The sequence below is a fragment of the Taurulus bubalis genome (genome assembly GCF_910589615.1).
Source record: "Taurulus bubalis genome assembly, chromosome: 10".
Taxonomy (NCBI): domain Eukaryota; kingdom Metazoa; phylum Chordata; class Actinopteri; order Perciformes; family Cottidae; genus Taurulus; species Taurulus bubalis.
In genome coordinates, this window is record NC_136598.1 from 14,676,661 (window position 1) to 14,698,633 (window position 21,973).

The following is a 21,973-nucleotide window of genomic DNA, read 5'->3' on the forward strand; positions in this document are numbered from 1 at the left end:
TATGTAAAAAGGTGCACTGCATAACCGTCTAGCCGGCTGGCCAGCTGAGTGATTGACACACTGTTCTTAGCCAGTGCATTACACCATCATGACTTAACCACAAAACCATCCCAGTTAACACTTGCAACGTCCCAGTGGTGTAGAGTTGCACCAAGTCCCACAGCACTCTGTTGCAAGAAGTTGGAGGGCTGAGAGCAGGTGCTGTGGCATGACTCGTTCTATTTCATTGACTTTATCGGAGACATGAGCTTAAAAATAACAGACTATAACAATACATGAACAAATGTAACCATAATGCATGACTGTGAATATGAACATAACCCTAAATACTGATATTTATAAATGAAATGCAACACAAACTGCAATTTATAGCTTTTAAACATCTCATGATTTCATTATTCAATTCCATAACTCACAGATGGAGAGATTCTGGAAACAACCCTATTTTGCGATAGGGTTGTGATTGGCTTGATCTGCAACACAGGACTGGAAAAAATAAATGCCACAAGCAGCGGAGTGTGTTTTTCTTTTCAAAAAGGAGTCAAATGGAGCAGAATAAAGTAGCAGATAATCAAGTTCTTAATAAAAGAAGGCCATTTTATTAATTGAATTTATTTGGGATGTTTGAGGGCATTATTAATCTTGGACTCAGGCGCATGTCATTTTGTGGCCCAAATTATTCTCTTTCTTCACTCTTTTCTGTATGACTGGCTTCCAGGTCTGTGCAATAAGCAGCAGCAGGGGAGACATGAGACACAACTGTTGTTGCGTAATCAGCAAGTTGGCCAAAGCGTTTCCAGAGTTATGTTCAAGTGAGAGTTCTCTGTGCAGTGCTAGGCTGCGCTGTGTACCACAGCGTTGGCCGGTGAGAGGATGAGATGGACTGTGTCTGGATAAAAAAAAATATATCAGCACACTCTGTTCTCCTTGTTCAGGGAACAGGGGCTGGACTAGGGGTGGGGAGGCGGGTTTGAGTGTCAATCTGGCCACAGAGATGACATTACATTCCTGCATTCCCCTTACTTCTTAATTGTTTCAAGGTCCTGAGCAAATCTGTTCAGCTCTCCCACCACACCCCCTGTGGAGAAAGTTCGACAGGCTTGCAGATGGATCACAGAGAAATAGGACAAGAAAAACAGACAGACAGGAAGATGTATCACACACACACAGAGCTTGAGTCAGCCAGACACACAGACAGACAGACAGACGAGCTGCTGGAAGGCTTCACTGGACCTTCCATAGGTTACATAAACAGCTCCAGCTCTGGAGTGAGTCTGCCGCCAGCTAGCTAGCACAGCCGCTAACAGCACGGATGCTTTGAGACGGTTAGCCAACCTGACTCAATCTGCAGCCTGCGTGCATGCACATATACAGTGACGCACATATACAGACATTGCAGAGGGCAATGACAGCATCTTCTACTGTATCCCCTTTAAATGTGCGTGATGCTCTCACATTAATGAAATGGCCCCCTGACCAACTGCAGCGGACATTCATCAGCATGGTGACTCAAATGGGAAAGCGTGATCTATGTATCTGAGCAGCAGTGTCCATCACAGGAATTTCATTCGATTTTTGCCCCCATTAGAGTACATATAACGTGATAAACTCAAACAACCAGCCAAATTGCAATTTACATCCATCTCTGTCCAGATTCATAATATATGTACTATGTCGTAAAGACTTTGAAGGAGAAACACTTTGAAGTTATCATGATATGGATAGCTTTGTCACATGTTGTAACAACAATTACCTGAAGCTCAATATCAGTAAAAACCAATGAGCTTGTGGTGGACTACCAGAGGAACAGGCCTCCTGTCTTGGTTGTCTTCCAGGGAGAGGAAGTCAGGAGGTGTGAAAGTGTTGAGGCAGTCATGAGGACGAGGGACGAAATCAAACCCATCTTGGATAACCCTTCTCACCCTCTGTACAATGAGCTGTGGCAGATTCACAACTTTTTGCAGAGAAGAGGATATGGGGAACAATATTAAAGCCTGAGAGTTGTTCCTCTTCCCAGTCAAGGGTCTAAGGATAGGGCACGTTGTTTGTTGTACAGATTGTGAAGCCCCTTGAGGAACATTTGTGAAATAAATATATATTTGGATATATAAATAAAATGTATTTGACTTGTTTTTGTTCAGCTTTGTTCTGCTACTTGTCTATAAAGCGCATACGTTCATCGAGAGAGAGAAAAGTCCCAAGTCCAATTCCCAATTTCAATTCTAAAACATGGATGCTTCACACATATCTTCAACTCAGCATCACAGAAGATATATACAACAACCACAGTTTCAAGGTGGGCACCCAAGTTAAGTGCCACCCATTCAGGATCCAATCAAATGTTAAATATGTTTAGAATCTGTTCCCGAGTTAAGGAATTGACTAATGGATAGAAAAGTTTTTTTGCAGAACCTTATATTATGACAGTTGACCTTTTGGATATAAAAGGATCACCTCATTGTTTTATCTGAGTTGACATTTGTATGAAATAGTGTCATCATTTGCGTAGTGTGTTAGTTATGGCCAAAAAGGTTTTGCAATCAGTTCATCCATAAGTCCAAGTTGATGTTTGTGCATGATATGATGAAATTCCCTTCAAGTGTGTTCCTGAGATATGGCATTCACAAGAATAGAGCGACATATGGACAACCCATAAATATAATGCTGTTGCCATCGTGGAGTCATAAAAAGACTGAAAGGCGTCTCACAAACACGTTGCAAGCGTGTATATTTCCAGGAATGGAAGGAACGGAGGGGTGAGAGTTGCTGGGCATAATCTTTCGTCTTATTTTGTGTTCAATATCACAGGGAGTCTCTTCTTACCTTCCGTCATGAAGTAAGGAATGCGAAACCTTCCTTCTAGGACTCTTTGTCGAAGTACAGGCAGAGTGGGGCCATCGAAGGGCAACGCACCACACACCAGCACGTACAGCACCACCCCCATACTCTGTGAACGTGAGAAGATGCACACACAAAGAACAAGGTCAGGGCAGTAGATAAATCAGTCAAGGGTGTCTGGATGGAAATAAGGTTATGAGATTATTTCATTCACAAACGTACATACCACACACACAAATGTCGTTCAAACTCAAAGACACACAAACACACACCAATATGGTAAATGATTGCAATATACAGCAGACTACAAAGTGTGGTTGGGCAATCACCATTGTTAGATATATTATATAAATACTATATAAGACTAAGTTAATTGCATCAGCTGATTTCCTGAGGCTTAGTAATGTAAATATTGTATGTCATTTTATTGAGTAAAAAATTAATAAAATAATGAGTTACAATAGTCTACTTCATATATTCACTCATCTTACCCAGATGTCTAGCTGTGGTCCCTCATACTGTTGGCCCTCAAACACCTCTGGAGCAGCATACGGTGGGCTGCCGCACCACGTGGCGAGAGGCTCCCCAGGCTGGAAGAAGTTCCCGAATCCAAAATCTACACAGCATAAAACAGCAGGGAGGTGGTGGGGAGGTTGGGAGGAAAGGTAAGATACACGTTAAGTTTGTTAAACTGTAAAGTCCTTGTACAGGCCCTTTTCTGCAACAAAAGGGAACCTGTAACTGTAAGTATTCACTGCGACTGTTAAAGGGAAGAGGTTCGGCACATTGTGACTACGTCCAGTGCAGCTGAGGTGATTGATGTGGTGACCTGCAAAAATAAAACATCCAGAAACGAGGTGGGTCATGCCTCGTGACTGAGTTGTTCATTATGGAGTATGCATGTTTTGCATAATGTAATATGTGATCCACATATTTGTAGGCTGTGGAAACGGTTCTATGTAGGAGGTAACCTCCCCAGGAGACTGACATTAGGTCATCAATGCTGTGCCATGATTGGACTAAAACTCAGATTTGATTCTTAAGAGAGAGAAGTCTGACTTTAATTAGAACAAATACACAAAAAAGGGTGAGAAGTTAATTTATGCCTTTCATTAAAATCGAACTAAGAGCTGCAGTAATATCTGCCAAATTACACTGAGCCAACTTACGTGCTTGCAATTACTCAGACAACCCTTTTTTTGTTTTAGTACGCATCATTCTCCCCCCCTCTCATCCCACCTTCCCCTTTCTCAAACCCTCTTGAGTAAACGATCCTTCACCTCCACTCCTCTTTCTGCTTACTTCTGGTGCTGGAATGATGAATCGATAGTGCATCAATTGATTTTACATTTTTAGTAATTCATATATTTATAGTTATATACACACAAATCCTTAACATTCGCTTGTTGTAGTGTGTTGGGATGTGTTAGTTTTCTCTGCATCATGATAATTGTAAATGGAATATTTTCAATTTGTGACATTTTCTAGCCTAAATGATAAACTGATGAGTAAAAAATGTGAATCAACAGATCAAGGATAAGGAAAATATTTCCATGCTTGGTTTGTTCATTATTAGTGGGACATTGTGATGATGTCATGATACCTGACAGCTACAGGACCAGACAATCAGGCACTTAATCCTCCATCCCCACATCCCTCCATAGTTCGTAAGTGTATATAACCAATTAGTTTCCTATCATTTGTGCTACCGATCATGATGCTTTGCAATTAACAAGGAAATATCGACACACACAGCTAGCAACCACACATCATGGTCATTTTGGAGTCTGCAGTTGAATTGCACTTTATTACACAGAGAAGAGTTTGTTACTTAGTCTAACCTCATTGATATAAATGGGTTGGATCAAATAGTAGAAGCACACGTCAGTTAATGCAATACAGAAAAAGGTGCAGGGAATTCTCCTTTGCTGGAAAATACTTTTCGGAATTAGGTTTGAGAGATTTGTGCAAACTGAAAAGTGAGGCTGAAACTGTATGTGAGCGCATGTGTTCAATCGATTCAATTACTGCAGTGCAGTTGGCGACAGGTGTGGTTGACATAAAGTGGAGGGTAAAGCGGAGCGTCACAGTGGGGTTTGTTACAAGTATGTTTACTGTCTGATACTGCTGTGAAGGTGAGATGTGAGATGCAGGCAGAGCAGTGCAGTAGGTTTAGCGTCAGAAGCTGTGACCCATTTCATGGAGCTGAATACTGAGCAGACTGGTTGACGTCAAAGGCTTCGGCACGCTGCAGGCAACTAACTGCATTCATAGCTCAACAGGAAGGGTGGGGTGAGGGAGCATTTTGGTGTGTGTGTGTGTGTGTGTGTGTGTGTGTGTGTGTGTGTGTGTGTGTGTGTGTGTGTGTGTGTGGCATACAAAAGTATTATCGTACTATTAGCCTAAACATGTCACACTCCAGCGAACGGCTTATGAACCTGTGTGGATATGACAAATGTGTGAGTGATATCGCCATGCAGCAGTAGGAGAACACTATCCAGCAGTCACTAATGTTCTCGTGTCATTTCCAATAAGGTATGAGCATTGATATAGTTATGGGTGCAGCTCAGGATGTGCTGCCCTGGGATTTACTCTCATCATGCCATCCCGTATCTTCTCACGCTTGTCTTTTTCCACATATGCATCAGGTTCCCAAAATCTCAGCTCTTATGAAGAAGGGCCTTTTTGACTGATTAAAGAGACTATGTAACTTGTGAAAAATAAATTTGCTAATTCTTTCTCTTACAAGTTAATTTGATCTGTAAGCAATTAAACACTCAGTTTTTGACAATAAAACCTTACTTGGTGTCTTATGCACTTTACATTGGTGGCTAAAGCTTGCAAACTTTAGATGTATATATACACAAAATAATTAGAAACTGTTTCTCAAACAGATGTCCTTGATCTGGAGATTGTTTATACTTTCTACATCATTTAATTGAGCATGAAACACCTTTAGGGTTTGGTGCATTTCCAATGACATCACTCTGTGGATGGTTTCAACTTGAGAAATAATTAATGAACCTATTATAAATGCTGCTAACAATTTGGTGGTGTGAGAATGTATGACATAAGGGATGTTGTTTGCAAAAGTGGCTATCCTAAATACTTTTTGCGTTGTTTATTCATTTTTACCAGAGATACAACACACTTTATTTCTCCTCTTGTCTTTCCATCCCCATCAATCTGTCAACACAAACGTAATGGGGCTGTTTGAAGTGAAAACATGAAGGGCACCTGCCGCTGCCATTTTCCCTCTCCTCTGCAGCCACCATGAGCATGACCTTCCTTTGACTGGCTGCCTGGTTAAGCCCCATGCAGACTGACCAGAGCTGGCCTTTAGAAAGCAGGACGACATCAGTGGACTGCAGGAAAAACCCAGAAGCACAGGTGCTCTGTCTGGACACGCATATGCAGACGAGTGCTGAAGCGTTTAGTTGATTAGTCAAGACACCGAAAACTATTCGAAACATTTTATTAGTTAATTAACCGTTCAAGTAAAACAATTTGAGGTTTGATGCTTTTACATAATAAGTCAATGTTAATTATCATTTCTAAATCACGTTTTATGAAAAAACAAACAACAATAAAAACACTGTTTCAATCCATATTTGTTGGCATTTAACCTTTCAAAAATAAATATTTTCACTGCGGTCAAAAAACTGTTTGCTCTCCCGCTTACACCTTCTGTGATAACTGGGTAGTCATGCAGCAATCTAACAGCACCACAAATAATATTTGTCAAATCTAATAACTTTTTATTTTTCTGGGTGGTGGCTTTATAATCTATGAAGATATTTGAAGCTTCCTTTGAAAACCTCAATGGAGACTCTAAAACAAATAATATATCTTAATAACACACACATTAATTGAGGAGGAGGAAATGGAAATACTGTTGTCTAATAAAGCCTTTTTTAATGAATGTGGTTGTAATATGAGATGCATTTAGTTAAAATGTGTGTGTTTATTAAAACAATTCAGGTTAGAAAATATTGATGAATCCAAGATTTGTGAGTATAAATGTTCATACCCCAGTTTAAGCACAGATCACTTTATAAACATGTGTACTATAAAGCATTAAGGTCTAAAATAATCAACCGATTAATTGCTAATACAAAAATAATCATCAGACAAGGCTATAGATGCAAATTGCCCCCCAGCATGAACACAAAATAAGCAACATATTGACCTTTCTTTCCCAAAAGGTGAATGGATGATCTTAACTGACATCAATGTTACTGATGCAGTAAGGAAGGAGGACCGCCTGTCTTGTGTACGGCACAGACCTAAATTTCATGTCCCTGTTATCGAACTAGTCAGAGCTTGTTGTGGGTAAGAGAAGTACAGAATGCTGCTGATGTCCTCCCCAGAGACGTTTTCTCTAATCACAAGCCAGGTAATGTTCTGTTCATTGTTTTCCTGCTCCAAATCTAATCTGCCGTCTGGACAATCAACTGTGAGTCAGACATGTTTATGAAAATTACTGCTGTGGTAATAACAGCTCAAGGTTATCATCTTGGACTCTTCTGAGAAACAGTGGACAGGATGCAGGTGAAGCACTCAGTTCTAATTTGTTCTTTATTTGATTTGACCTTTTCAAACAAAAAAGACACTGGCCATGACTTGTATGAGGGTTAACTATGATGCTCATCTGTCATTTTACCCCCATTAGTCCATGCTATTAAGGCCATTTTTGCTGCACACATTCCTACTCAGTGTGTCTGGTGTCTTTTCACACCTGTATGTGTAGCCTTACTCGTGTGATCAGCTCACCTTAGATGGATTTTAGCATCAGCTCCGACTAAAGCCTGATATAAACCTCAGCCTCTTTCAGAGCATTGTCACAGCTGCAATCCTGCCCCCCTGCTATGCACCGCTCCTCCTCCTCATTCTCCCTTCATCCTCTCACCCATTACCTTGTCTCCAAAGTAGCCAATCCAATGAATCACTTCACTTCCCCCCACTCCCTCCCAGCGGTAGGGTGGCATTCTCACAAGCTAGTTCTAACTGCCAGTTGCTTAATAAACTCACTTTGAAGCTTGTACGACAGACCTTCAGCTTAGTCTCGACTCTCTACCTCTTGGGTCTCCTCCTCTTTTAGTCCACTATTGTAAATGTTTCCTTCTCAAAATTAAAGTGATGGGTAATTGGGGAGGGATGTTTGATCTCCTCTGATCATTAGTTTGAAAAGGAAGCACACGCCTTTGGATTCTTGTTGAGATTGTAAGACGTCTGTCCTGGCATCTTGCAGCCAACAGCTATCTCACAAGCAACCTCCGACCACTTCTCAACACTGTGCAAATGGACTGGGCAGGTAGTTAAGACATTTCTGAGCTACACCAGCACTGAGATCATGGCAGGCAATAGATCAAAACATAATGATTCAATGCCGACATCTTGTATTTATCATTCATCAATGAGTTCATGGGTTCTCCTGCACAAAGTTGGTACGGTACCTGCAATCTTGATATTCATGTGGCCATCTAGCAGCAGATTCTCCGCCTTCAGGTCCCTGTGGACAATGTTGCGGTTGTGACAATACTCCACCGCAGACAGGATCTGCCAGAACTTCCTCCTGGCTTCGAGCTCACTGAGACGGCCATGCTTTGCCAGGTAGTCTGTAGCCAAAGAGAGGGAGAGAGAGACAAAGATGGTGGAGAGCGGTGACGTTAGAAGTACATGCTCGAAGTATATGCAAGTCCTATTATACATTGACTACATTGAGCACTCTGGACCTTTCAAATATGATATAAGTAGTATAGTGTAATGGAAACCGCTGCATTCTTTTCAGGTGTACAAAGTGTTGGTTGGTGGTTGTGTTGAAAGGATAATTTACTTTTGATGAGGTGCAGGCCTGGTGCCAATAACAGTTTACAGCTGTCCTACATTACAGCATGCTTTGTAAAGGGATTCAGTGTACAATGTAATTTATCTTAAGAAACCCTGTGTGTGTGCGTGTGCGTGCGTGTGCGTGTGCGTGCGTGTGTGTGTGTGTGCGTGCGTATAGCCGGAGGAGGCGAGGGGAGGACAAGATTTCTGAGAACTGGTCTTCTGCTACATTTTGTCCAAATTAATACAAGTTCAAACAGGGTGTGAGTTGGGGGGTAAGTGGGAGGTAGTCAGTGTAAGATTGCAGTGTGCACATAGACATACCGACGCACTTGACAATTAGTGGGAAAATAGACACCAAAAAGACACCAGTCTGAATTGTAACCTGGATTCTCACCCAATGAGAAACAATGAAATCTGATCTATCTGCTCAGCACACGCTGTGCATGGAGCATTGAGAGTTTTTGGTTGTTCAGAAAGACGCATTAAACCAAAGGTGATGCCGTCTCCAGGGGGCTAAGTCATACATTTGACTGTGTTCTTTCGCCAAGCATCCAGATTCCTGACCTTTCTCTCATACTCTTGTCTACCACACCAGCCTTACTGTTTTTTATAACCTTTCACACTCAGCTTTCACTTATTTTTGCAAAGACGGCTGACATCTTATTCTATACGATGCATGACTTTTTGCAGCCCCGTGAACTTTGGGATGTGTGGTGTTTGTTGCTGTCAGCAGGGTTCCTCTTCACACCTCTCTGTCCAGATAGCTTGCTAACTCTTCAATTCACACTCTGTGGCAAACAAGATAGGACACTCTGTGTTGGCTTTCCTTCCAGCTGGCATGCATACAGACCACCGACCAAACCTGGCGACAATGCACAACAACCACAACAAACCCAGCCAACACAACTTTATATACGAGCAAACAGAATGTGCAAAATATAAGGAACACAATTATCTACAGACCTACAAGGTCAATCTCTTAAAAGAGCACTGTTTTGTAATCACAAAGCTGAAAGGAACTTGCAGCTTAGTTTGCTTGAGATATAAATATATATAAAAACGTTTTGCCTCGTTTTTGCATTTGTTAGAAATATCATAAATCTTTTCCTTCTTTTTTTTTTCGACACATTGTTTTTGCTTTGATTTCCCTGGTGTGCACACACATTTATGTTAAGATAAGCTTGCCGGCGGAATTTCTAAACTAGGCCTCCGTCAAGATGCACAGAGAAGTCACACTAAACTAATTTCACAGCCCATTAACATCAAAAACATTCTGCCATAAACATGAGATATTTAAAGTAGAGCAACATATTTCCTGAGGCCAGCGACATGCATCACGTTGTAAACACTTCATCTTAACAACTCTATAATGTCTCAACTTAGGGTTGACTAAAAGGTCATCTGTGTGTTAGACTGTACAATAAAAATGTGTAAAGGCCATAAGCTGCACCATTAAGTTTCATCTAAAGAAGATGATGCTGTTCTGACGTCAACAACGCGGTTGATGAATAGCTAACATCTGACGGAGGGAGAAAACCTGATTAGATAGTGGCTGGCAAATTCCACAGAGGAGGCCATTCAGTGATCAGGACAGCTTTCATGCAATGCTGCTAATCAAAAAACTCACTGGGGAAGGGAATGTGTCGAGGAGCTCCAAGTATGCACCTGTGAGGAGAACAGGACTCTAAAGTAATAACGCTTCTAGGATCAAACCTTTCCTTTTCTTGGTCTCAGTGATTCACCCAAAGCACTTGTCGTACGGTCAAATTAGTTCAATTCCAGCATAGCTCGATCACATTCTGAACCAAAAATGTAAACACTTGAATGTGCAGTTATTTTCTTATACACATAATCCTGCCTGACTGACTAAACACTGAAACGTTCAACAAACCAAATGCTGCACATCACACCTAAACTTAATTCTGTATGAACAGCAGCACTGTGTTGCGACAGCTTGTTCTACAGTAGCACTTGAAAAAACAAGTCATTACTGTTTAAGCCAGGCCTGGCCAACCCGCGGCTCTTTGCCTGGTTTCATGCGGCTCTTGCGTTCATATCGAAGTTTGTGTTTTTTTTGTTTTTTTTAATCTTTTTATTGATTTTGCAAATACTTTAGACCACTGGTGTCGAAATCAAGGCGCGACGGCTTGAAAGCCATGAAATCGCGGACCCGTTTTCAGTCATTTGCGACCCGTTTTCAGTCATTCGCGGACCCGTTTTCTCCTGAAGGGTTCTTCCTGTTTTCCCTGTGAAATGTTTTTTACTATCTTTATTTGGGGAGTTTTTCCTGATCTGATGTGAGGTCCCGGGACAGGATGTTATTTGTACAGATTGCACATTTTAATTTGTGATTTTGGGCTATATAAAATAAACTGAATTGAATTGAATATTCACACACTCCTCAATGCTGCGTTCACAACACACTTTACTTGCGTGAGTTTACACATCGGACTATTTGTGATAGCTTGCTTCATTCCCAACCTTTTTTTTGTTATGTTCAAAAAGGCTGAAGTTATAACATTATTATGTGTGTTGTATTACCTTGTATCCTTAAGAAGCACTTTTGGGTTTTTAATTGAGTGTGAAAGGGAATATTTCTGTTTGGCATACTGTGATACTATCTTAGGTTCAAACCTAGGTGCCATATTTTCATTAAATCAAATTGAGAAGTTGAAAATGTTCCTCGCTTTGGTCGTCTTTGGCTTGTCATTCAGGGTGATGGTGGGTCCTGCAGCCAGATCAGTTAAACCACTGCCCCAGACCACATGCATGTTCTTAGAGTTATGTCCTTCTCAACTGTGACAAAAAAGCTTTGAACAAAGTTAATATAATAACGTGCATTTAATCTTTGACTTTGTTATTTTCATCTGCTTTAAGTTTGATCTTTGATAGAGTAATGTTGGTTTCTTAACCCTAAATTAAATGGATTTATGTCGTAGTAACAGAGACATTTTAATTTTTTTTTGGGGGGGGGGGGGGGTATGATGTGGCTCTTTGCAGTAACACAGTAAAAAATGTGGCTCTTAGTCTCTGACTGGTTGGCCACCCCTGGTCTAAGCAATGTAAACTGCACAGCCATTCACTCACTCACTCACACACACACAGTATGTTGCCCTAGTGGAGGGATGAGTAATCTACTGATACAATGGTTAGGGCAAGGACCTCAGCGCAGACAGGCATGCAGAGCAGCATTCTGGGAAAGCGAGCAGAACAAGTATGAATCATCGGGGTATTAGGAAACAGCTCAACATGCACTGTGTTCCACTTCTGAGAGCTCGGTGATGACTGAAGTCTCTTAACAGCTGCTCAGGTTTGGAGGGGTCAAACATCATGGGTACAAACTGACTTGTTGGCCAGACCTCTGGCTGGACTTCAGATAACACCGTGGTGGAGGCATGGGTCGTGAATGTGTGCGTGTTCGAGAGGACAAGGGGCCAGCACGCACACACACACACACACACACACACACACACACACACACACACACACACACCTTAAAAACAGCAGTCATATTAAAGTCACGTCTTTGGTAGATGTTGGTGGCGATTTAATACCAACACCCTCGAGGGTGATCACGGATCAGCTGCAGCTTGTGGCAGTTTTCTCTTCCATGGACAAGTATTCATTCAAGAGATACTCAAATACAACAAATTTTGTTTGTTTTGCCTAAAAATCATCGGTTATTTTGCCTCAAACACAGCATTATTGTGTGAAGATCCCTTTCCGTCTCCAGCTGTCCTGTCTTCTGGATTTTCCACTTCACAGTGCACGGACGCAGTCATCCCCAAACTTGGATTATCTGGTGTCGGGATAAACATTTATTTTCGTAGTGTGGACTTTTACCTTGTTCATGCTACTTAACTAAGACGCTAGCATGTCCAGTTGAGCTGTATGTTTTAGCTACTGCTAGCTGTCAAGGTAAATCCTTAGCTAGCACTGTTACCAATGTATCAGGGGAACACTGGTTGTAAGGTTAAGAATATTGTGTAACTCCCTTGCACAGGCAATTGTGGTTTTACCATATCGGGCAAGGACCTTCTGCATTGCATGTATTGGAGTAAAGCATGTCCAGCCGTCACTGGCAGACACCAATCCTGTTGCAGCCTCAAAAACTCAAGGTATACGCCCAGCAACTCCATCAGTGGGGAGCCCCATTGAGGTTGATATGGACGAGATGTGCAAGTGGGCAGCAACCAGGTTGGCCATCAACAGGCCGCATCGCAAGATGACAAGTGCAGCTTGTTTGAGAGTCATGAGTCGCTACTATTTTATGTTTGTGATGCTTCCAACAAGGTTTGCTGGACAAAAAAGGTAAGGGTTTCCACCATTACGGTTAATTTTGCTGCGATTTCAGTCCGCCATGTGGACTTTGGCGATGCACCAGTTGGTCAACACTCCCTCATAATGAGGTTTACAAAGGATGCCCTCCGACTGCAGCCTGCATGTAAACCTTAAGTTCTCCTTTGGGGTCATTGTCTTGGAGGAACTCAAAGTTCGTCTTTTGAGCCCCTGACTTAAAGCTGCTTTCCTTAAAACTATCCTGTTTCTGGCATTGACATCAGCCAAGTGGATTAGTGAATGCGATGCTTTGGCGGTGCATGAATCCCGCTTGCAATTTCCCCTGACTATGGAAGGGTGATGCTACGCTTTAACTGGCAGTTAGTACGTTTTCTTATAGCTGTCCCACACTGGAGGAGCTTGCGTTTTACCCTCCTGCCGTTTGCCAAAGTGAGCGATAGGAGGCTTACTTAACCATTTTATCTATTTTAATCTATTCTCTTCGAATCTTGGGTCTCTTTTCAGAGAGGAAAGCCTCCATCTCACCTACGTCTTTCACACTAGGTAGTGGAGGCTATCATTTTGTCTTATGCAAGTCTTTTAAATAATTTGCATTTCGTTGTTAACAATTTGCATTTATTTGATGTTTAGGGTATTTGCGAAAAAATGTAAATGACCCACAACATAAATTTATCAATCAAACATATTGAAATTTAGTTAAAGATATTTCAAATTCTGATTCACTATAGAACTCTGTGCATATTTTTTTCTCTGTGAAATAAGGGCAATCAGGTTATGTAATAATCTCATGTCTTTTGTGGGTGTGGTAGTAAAACAGAGAGCCCAATGTGAGTAAGAGTCACAAGAGTAACTATTAAGATCATATATTTCATCCTCTCAACTGTAGTTGACAACTATAGAGGTCTGGTCTTATCAAACAACCAACTTATTTTTCAGATGGAGGTCCCTGTGGCAAAATCTTATCAAATGGGTGTCTGTGACCCAATGTGTATCAAATCTGCGGTCCATGGCATGAAAAAGACAGAAAACCACTGATGTAGATTACATTTCCCTGGTTAGCTTTCCAATATTGTATGAGTAATGCCAATGGAGCAATAACAATTTTTCAACTCTTCATCACTTTTTTTTTTAATACAATATGAGGTCAATGTAGAAGACAACCCGGAGCCTGCAGAGTAACCAGGGTGGTGGTAAATAAATATTAACAAATAATTAAATGGCATGTTACGACAACATTTCAGGTTGTCTATAGCTCTGTTTACCTATAACTCTTGTTTACCTATTATACTGTAGGACTGATGCTTTGTGCAGACATCTAAATCATTTGAATCTTGCAATTTTTCCTTCAGCAGGTGAATCCTTGAGAGCTGCCATGTAAGATACACGTCTCTCCACTGAAAACATGTTTTTTAGATATTAAATCACCAAAAATGAAGATCTCAACTTTATCTAATGAGACTTGCCGAGTCATGGATACATTTATTCTGGTCATCAAAGTCAAAGCAGCTGATCTGCAAAAAAACGTACCCAGTAAATATGATGGATAGTTTATGGTGAAGTAGAAGCTGACAGCCTAAGTAAATAAGAATGCGTCTCAAGAAACAACTTGAGTATTTCTTTGAAGTCAACAGTCTCCCTGTCTCATTCCATTTCCATCAGTCAGACAAGATATCTGCATGAGTGACTCTACTCACAGCCAGCTATAATACTCCCCTCTCTCCAGCAGTGCTTTCTTAAATATGCATGCCCTACATTTCCCCACCACCTTCCAAATTCAAATGGATGTCCCCTGCTCTCGCCTCTATTCTCTTCTGCCTTCTCTCCCCTCTTGAGTCTCTGCAACTCCGATGTATTTGTGGTTGACCCAATTTCCAGGTTTGATCCATACTGCGGTGTTGAGGCAGACTGTGGAGTGGTAGACTGACTGACAGACAGACAGACACAAAGGCACATCAACAAGCTGGCATGGATGCCTCTGCTGTGCCCACTACTGTGCCCACCCACCCCTCTGCGAAAATGAACCAGTCACTCTCCGCCTCCTTGTGCCAAATCCAGCTCCGCTTCTTTGTCTCTACGGCTGCAGGCGTACACACACGCACGCACACGCACACACACACACACACGCACGCACGCACACGCACACGCACACACACACACACACGTCTGAAGAGAGAATCGGAGGCTCATCCATTGTCTCACTGAAACAGGGCGGGATGCTGAGCATCCATAACAACGTCACATCTTCCGCTATTTGTAACCTTTGGCCAGGAGCAGTCTGAGAAATTCATCATGTCAGAAAAGCATAGGCAACTCTCTGTAGGGTGTTAGTGGAGGAGGAGGCTGGAGATCAGGCTTGGCAGCTTATCCATTTTGTCTGAGGGAAAGACTTGATCAATCTCCAGAAAGCGTATTTGGAAATCAGAAATGATTGTTAAATTTGTGAGATTGAATACTGCAATACTAGTCTAGTGCTGCAGCTAACAGTTGCGGTCCGACTGGCTAAGACAAAGCTGCACCAGATGATGACATAAATGTCTTGCATAACTGCATTACATTGTGCAATCAGGGCAGTAGAGTCTGAGGAATCAGGACACAATGGTTTTATCATACGGTGAGATGATCCAAGGAAAAATCAATGGATTATGGAAAATGAGGTTGACCAATCATGATTGGTTATTTTAAGGAAAAGTAGACATTTTCGCAAATGCACAAAGTCACGTTCTTGCCAAAAGTTAAAGGATGAGATAAATAAAGTTCTCATAAATATCTGTTAACTTATAAAGCCACAGCCATGGAACAGTTGGCTTAGTTCAGCCAAAAGACTTGAAATGGGTGGAACCAGCTAGCATAGACCTGTTCAAAAGTTGAAAAGATCTGCCTACCAGCAACTCTAAAGCTTGTTAAGTAGAATGTTTATAGCATATCTCATTTATAAAACTGTATTAAAAAAAAAACAGTATAGAAATAATGGCAGTCATGCTATCCGTTTCCCCCCGCTTCCGTCTTTTTGCCGAGCTATGCTAGCTTTTCCTGGCTGTAGCTTCATACTTATTAGACAATTATAAGAGTGGCATTGATTTTCTCATCCAATTCTCTGCATGAAAACAAAAAAGCTATTTTCCCCACAATGTCGAACTATTTCTTTCAGAGTATAATGTACAGTGGGAGCCTAACAGAAGCTGCTACTTGGTCTAACCACAATTAGCTGTAGTGGCAGCAACATAGGCACAGATGTAGCTGAGTCTTTCCGTTTCATCTCTGTGCACTTCTTTACTTCCTTCTCATTTTTAACCACAGTCTTTTCTCATTAATTTTTTCTTGCGTCTGCTTCACAGCTCTCTCTAGGTCACAGGAGCAGGAGTTGCTGCTGAGTCAACCCCCCCCCCCCCCCCCCCCCCACACACACACACACACACACACACACACACACACACACACACACACACACACACACACACACACACACACACTTGCAGGTCTATACTTGTGTTATAAATTATTGAAATATTTGAATGTATGGCGTAGTTTGTACCGGAATTTTTAGAACTGGAGTAATTTTGACCCAAAGGTCCAAAAACAACAAGGTGTGTTTTTCTCTCTGATCTCCTTCGGTCAAAACTGTAACACCTGGTTCTTTTTAGTCATTTAAAATGATTATGACAGACCTTCAGGCCTTCAGGATGAATCACAGATGCTTTGATTATGCATGTATTTGGCTTCTATTGGGATGGCTGTGTTTGGAGTGCTCACTGTTCATATCCTGATTTAATGTGATTGTTGCATTTTGGAAAGTCAAGAATAGTGAAATAGGGTTGCATGCTGTTCATTTTGTACACATGACATCTATTGTACTTCTGTCCATCCGGGAAAAAGGATACTCCTCTGTTGCTCTCCCGAAGGTTTTTCTCTTTTTTCTCCCCTTTAAAGATTTTTGGGGAGAGTTTTTCCTGAACCAATGTGAGGTCCCAGGACAGAGGATGTCGTATGTGTCCAGATTGTAAAGCCGTCCGAGGCAAATTTGTAATTTGTGGTATACTAAATACATTTTAATTGAATTAAATGCCTTCAGCTTGATTTGTGGCGTTCTCCTCTTGAACCAATCTGTTTTAATGCTAAAATCGATAAGTTGATCCTCAGGGAAATTATTTGGCAAACATTTAAATAATTGATCACGCATTTAAGTAATTTCTTAAGTAAAACTGCCAAACATTCCCTTGTTCAAGCTTCGTAATGTGAGTATGTGCTGTGATAGTAAATTGATTATTGTTGGACTTGTGTATTAGTTGAACAAAACAAATTGAGACGTGCATTTAAGATCAAACTATTAGTTGAATAATCAAGACAATAGGCACATTGATAATTAATAATGAAAATAAACATTAGTTGCAATTGCAGCCCTACATTTTAATGAACACATTAACTATGAAGTTACTACCTAAATTAATGTGGTGCACAAAAACAGAGAGATGATCCATCTTTTTTTAAATATTACAATCAGAATGGTGCAGCATTGCTCAGTTCATGTTCTCCGTAATGTTTTTCCTTCACTTTGTTGGACTTTGTATTTTTCCATTAATACTTTTAAACTCATGATTTGTGGAAAGGTCCACCTCATAAGACTAGAGTTTCTTGACTCCTCCCGTCAAGTGTTTCATGTCTGTAATGGGCTATAATTCTGTTTGTACAGTGCAAATAAAAGTAAAGTAAACTAATAGCTGTACCTGTGTGTCAAATATGTTTGTGAAATGGTGGCTAAAAGTAAGAGTCCTTTTATTGCTCTTCATCTGCTCTTAAACCGTTTAAGTTAAAAGCAAAACAAAAGTTTAACAGACAGTATTCAGAATGTAATCCAAATGGTCTGCAAGTGTCAATGAAAATGAAGTAATGACCTTGTTGACCGGCATGTGGAAAGTACGTTGCATAATCTAAGTAATAAACCAGTGAGCAGCAAGTGATTCTGCAACCCCATAAGGTAATAAATCAATCTTCTTTTCTCTTTGAGTTTCACGCACAGACTCAGTGTTGTCATTTTACACAAGTAGTGGGTGTCAGCACATTACATACAGCAATCACTAGCAGCATATGGCAAGGGCTACATTAAAATCATTCCTTCAATCATGTGACCTTTGAGTTTGAGGCCAACACAAGTGTAAGAACAATACAAACTCATTAAAACTTTGATGCCTCCTTGTTTGGCACAGGAGTGCAGAATGTGTTTGTGCAACTGACACAGAGAATATATGTATGAATTGGGTGGGACTATGTTTTAAAGACACTGAGGTTAGTTTGATCTTATACTTGAAAAGATCACTCACCGAAGATTTCCCCATTCTTGGCATACTCCGTAACCAAGTAAAGCATGTTCTTCGTCTCCATCACCTGAGAGAGGGAGAGGACCAAAGAACAGGGACAGAGCGAGGGCAGAAAAGAGAGGGAGAGTGAATACACACAGAAGACCACTTTTCAATAGCAATACCACCAGATGATTTCATTTTACAGTCTCCTGCAACAAGAGTGAATTAGAAGAAAAGGAAAAAGGAAACCAAAACAGATACAAATGACCCAAATATTACACAATTGTCCACATATTTTCTCTGGAGGTTCAACTGCAGTGTCTGGCATCAACAGTCATGAGAAAAACAAAATGCATGAATGGTCCAGGGTCTAAAAATGGTATCCATGTAAGAGAATGGAGGTGGACAGTTGGTGTTGCCGAGTATATCTGAATGGTACTTAAAACCTTTCAGCCCTCACACGGTGCCGTGTTGTGTAGGAGGAGGAGAACCGATTTAGAAGCAGAAACAGTCGGGAGATGAATAGAATTAAATGCGGAGGGGAGAATCAGTTCGAGAGTGGAGGATGAATCAGACACAGCGAGCCAGACATTCACAGTAGAAATCCCACGCTCATTGTTTATGATCAACTTTCCATCTGTTACATTGACCGATTCATGGATTTAGGAAATTAAAGCCAGTTTTTTTTCCCCTTTTTTCTCATCGTTGTGTAATAAGCACATTGTGTCCTCTCTGTATTGTGGAGCTGGAATACAACTGATTGAACTATACAGAGTACCTATACCCAGACCTTATTCATCAATCAAAACAAGTAGCATTGTGAGCCAATACAGCATCTAATCTGGGAAATAAACCTTTTTCACAGTGGACATTTTGACTTGTCGCAGCAGGAAAAGCACAGGTGTAACTGATAGTATTAACGATGGCTCTGTTTCATTCAGTTGTGTCAGTAATCCAGCATGTACAATAGCCGGGCCCTGGCACTGACACACCCAAGTGGAATGCAGCCATTATTAATGTTATTAGTTACCCCTGACAAAACATCCACCACGAGACAAATCTAGTTTCAATTCATGATATTTTTCTATCGTTTGTTGTTCTTACGGTCAGCTACATGCTCACTAGCTTCATATGTTGTCTGTCGTTGATCAATTAGCCATCTTAAACTGTTCCTTCATACATATTATATACAGCTCAGGGAGACAAGGCAGATGTTTTGGAGTGAATGCTCCAGATAACAAAAATAAACTTGGTATTCAGAGGAAGGATTAAAGTCAAACTAGAATTACCAACTCGCAGTTGTATGCCTCCATCAACCAGTCAAGATGCAGTTTACATCCATGTCTGTCAAAAATGTCATCACTTCACATCCAATCAGACATTTGTGTGAAATTGTCATGATGAAAACCAAATCCTAATCAGTTAATCTTTGAATCCAAATGGATGTGCGTGCCAGACATGGGCACCTGAAGAAAGGGGGCCGAGGGATCATTGACCTCCCATTTTAAGGCCTTGTCCCACCTTATTTTTAAGTCGTGAACCAATGTATCGAAGCAAATATCAGTCCTATATTGAAACAAAGTAAAAAGTAAAAAAAATTATTCAGTCAATCCCGTCCAGCCCGTGCGTGTCAGAAGTGTTTTTTACTTCCTCGTCGACAGATACACAATTAGTGCAGCCAGCAATCTGCGTGGCTAATTCTCAACTGTGTCTCATGTAACCAAGACCTGATCTGAGGCAATTATTTATCCTTTTTCAACAATACGAGCATAAAAGCAAAGTTAATTGAATAATATATCTATTCATATTTTGCAACCGGCAAAGCAGAGTGTGCTATAGTGATGCACAGTTCAGTTAATACTTGCACTCACCAAACCCCTTTTGAGAACCCCACCTGCAAACTGCCAATATCATAGTAGAACAATTGTAAAGGACTGAGATCTGCGGCGCAGTCTAAGATGCTTATCCTGCTGCTGGGAGCAGCTAGAAACAGGTTTATGATTTAAACATTAGTGAGGTTCGCTTACATTTCTTGATTTCAGCTGCATTTGACTATGGTATGTGGATGGTTGTGCCACACAAGAATACCATGAGGATGGGATGGATGCAAGATCACTTGACCTTTGACCACCAAAATCTAATCTGTTCATCCTTTAATGCAAGTGGATATTTTGCCATATTTGAAAATAAATCCTCCAGGTGTTCCCAAGATATGGGACAGATGGACAATCATATTGAGAAGTATGGAAGGACAAACCAATCTCGACTGTCATTGGCACAAAACTATAAAGATTTGCATGGGAGAACTTGAAGCGAGCGCTCCTGGGGGGGCAGGGGATGTGCGGCGACCTCACCAAAGATATCACAACGGCGAAATAATGCAAAATACAGAGAGCTTTCCCTGGCGGCCATAGACTAAAATCAGCATTGTGTAAACTTGTTTGGCAAGAAATGTAACTGACATTCATTTATATGTAAAATTCCAGCCCTCCAGCTTTAAAGTAAGGCTGGGTGTTATTTTACAGTTTTTTATGTAAATGTCAATACCAGAGTTCTTTTACTTTATTCATTTGTGTATCAGGGACAACACACAATAATTAATAGTCTGATTCGTTCAGCTCCGCTGTCACAAGGACAGGAGAACATGCCTGACAAATGCAATAAGACTTTAAAATAAATAACCTCTGGCTAGATCTTCCTTCAATTGAATCAATATCAATAACCCCAGCACCGCTTTTGTCATTAAGCTAGTTAATTTAATACCTATTCTATTTTACTGTATATCATTTTATTTCACTCTATATACTTTCTATACACTGTATATACACTTTGCATTTCCTTTATTATTTAATTTTCTTACATTTGTATATGTTCTGTTCTGCTATTTTATTGTATATATTGAGTATTTTTCACACTTAACATTTTTACGTCCATCTATCAATAGTCAGTTTAGTGCAGTCCCTTTGCAGGTTGATGTTCTACATTACAGATGCCAAACACTTTTTTGATTGCATCACATTGAGAAGCAAAAGAGGTAAAAGAAGCCAAAGTCAAAACACAAGTAGCTGCTCATTTTAATCTGGAACTTTCCTATCAACAAATGAGACAACAAGAATATTTTTAACAGACCAGATTTCAATACATGACAGTTGGAAATACTCGGTTGGTACCAAAAAGAACGTTCGATACCCACCTTACTTGCAAAGTCAAGTATCAAGCAAATATGATGCCTCATGCACTTTTATGAAGTAGATAGGAGTTCAACAGGATGTTAATACTGTGTTTCAGACCTTGCTACAGGCCCTGTGGCACTGGCTACACTATAACACGTCCATTTATATTTCATGTCTGCAGCTGCTTAACAGTAAACACCTTTGCTGCACCATCGATAATCACTACACCACATCAATACAGCAGATATAATACATTGCATACAGTATTATATTGTAAGTATATTCTGACTCAAGATGAAGCATTTCCGCCATAGTAGTTGTGAAAAACTGCTATGAGGGAAATAACTGAAGCCAAATCTCTGTCATGTAATAAATCATAATAGAAGTGAATACACAGTCTGAATTCCAGAGGCCAAGAAATGCAAGCTGCACTTTGTGTCGAGCTCTTCAGTGTTACGACGTGCCTCCGGTACGTTGCCGATGAAAAGATTTGAAGATCAATCTAAAGTAACGCAAGTAAAGCCTTTTCGACCGATC

The 21,973-nt window shown here is 40.7% G+C and overlaps 1 protein-coding gene across 1 annotated transcript in view; it reads right to left on the reverse strand.

Moving 5' to 3' along the window:
- Window positions 1-21,973, reverse strand: part of sik2b (salt-inducible kinase 2b) — a 42,859-nt gene that overhangs the window by 13,761 nt on the left and 7,125 nt on the right. The window contains exons 3-6 of the mRNA XM_079224984.1: window positions 18,285-18,348; window positions 8,295-8,456; window positions 3,330-3,454; window positions 2,824-2,947 (exon numbers count right to left, since the gene is read on the reverse strand). Coding sequence (XP_079081110.1) covers window positions 2,824-2,947; window positions 3,330-3,454; window positions 8,295-8,456; window positions 18,285-18,348 — 475 coding nt within the window. The remainder of the gene's footprint in view (window positions 1-2,823; window positions 2,948-3,329; window positions 3,455-8,294; window positions 8,457-18,284; window positions 18,349-21,973) is intronic.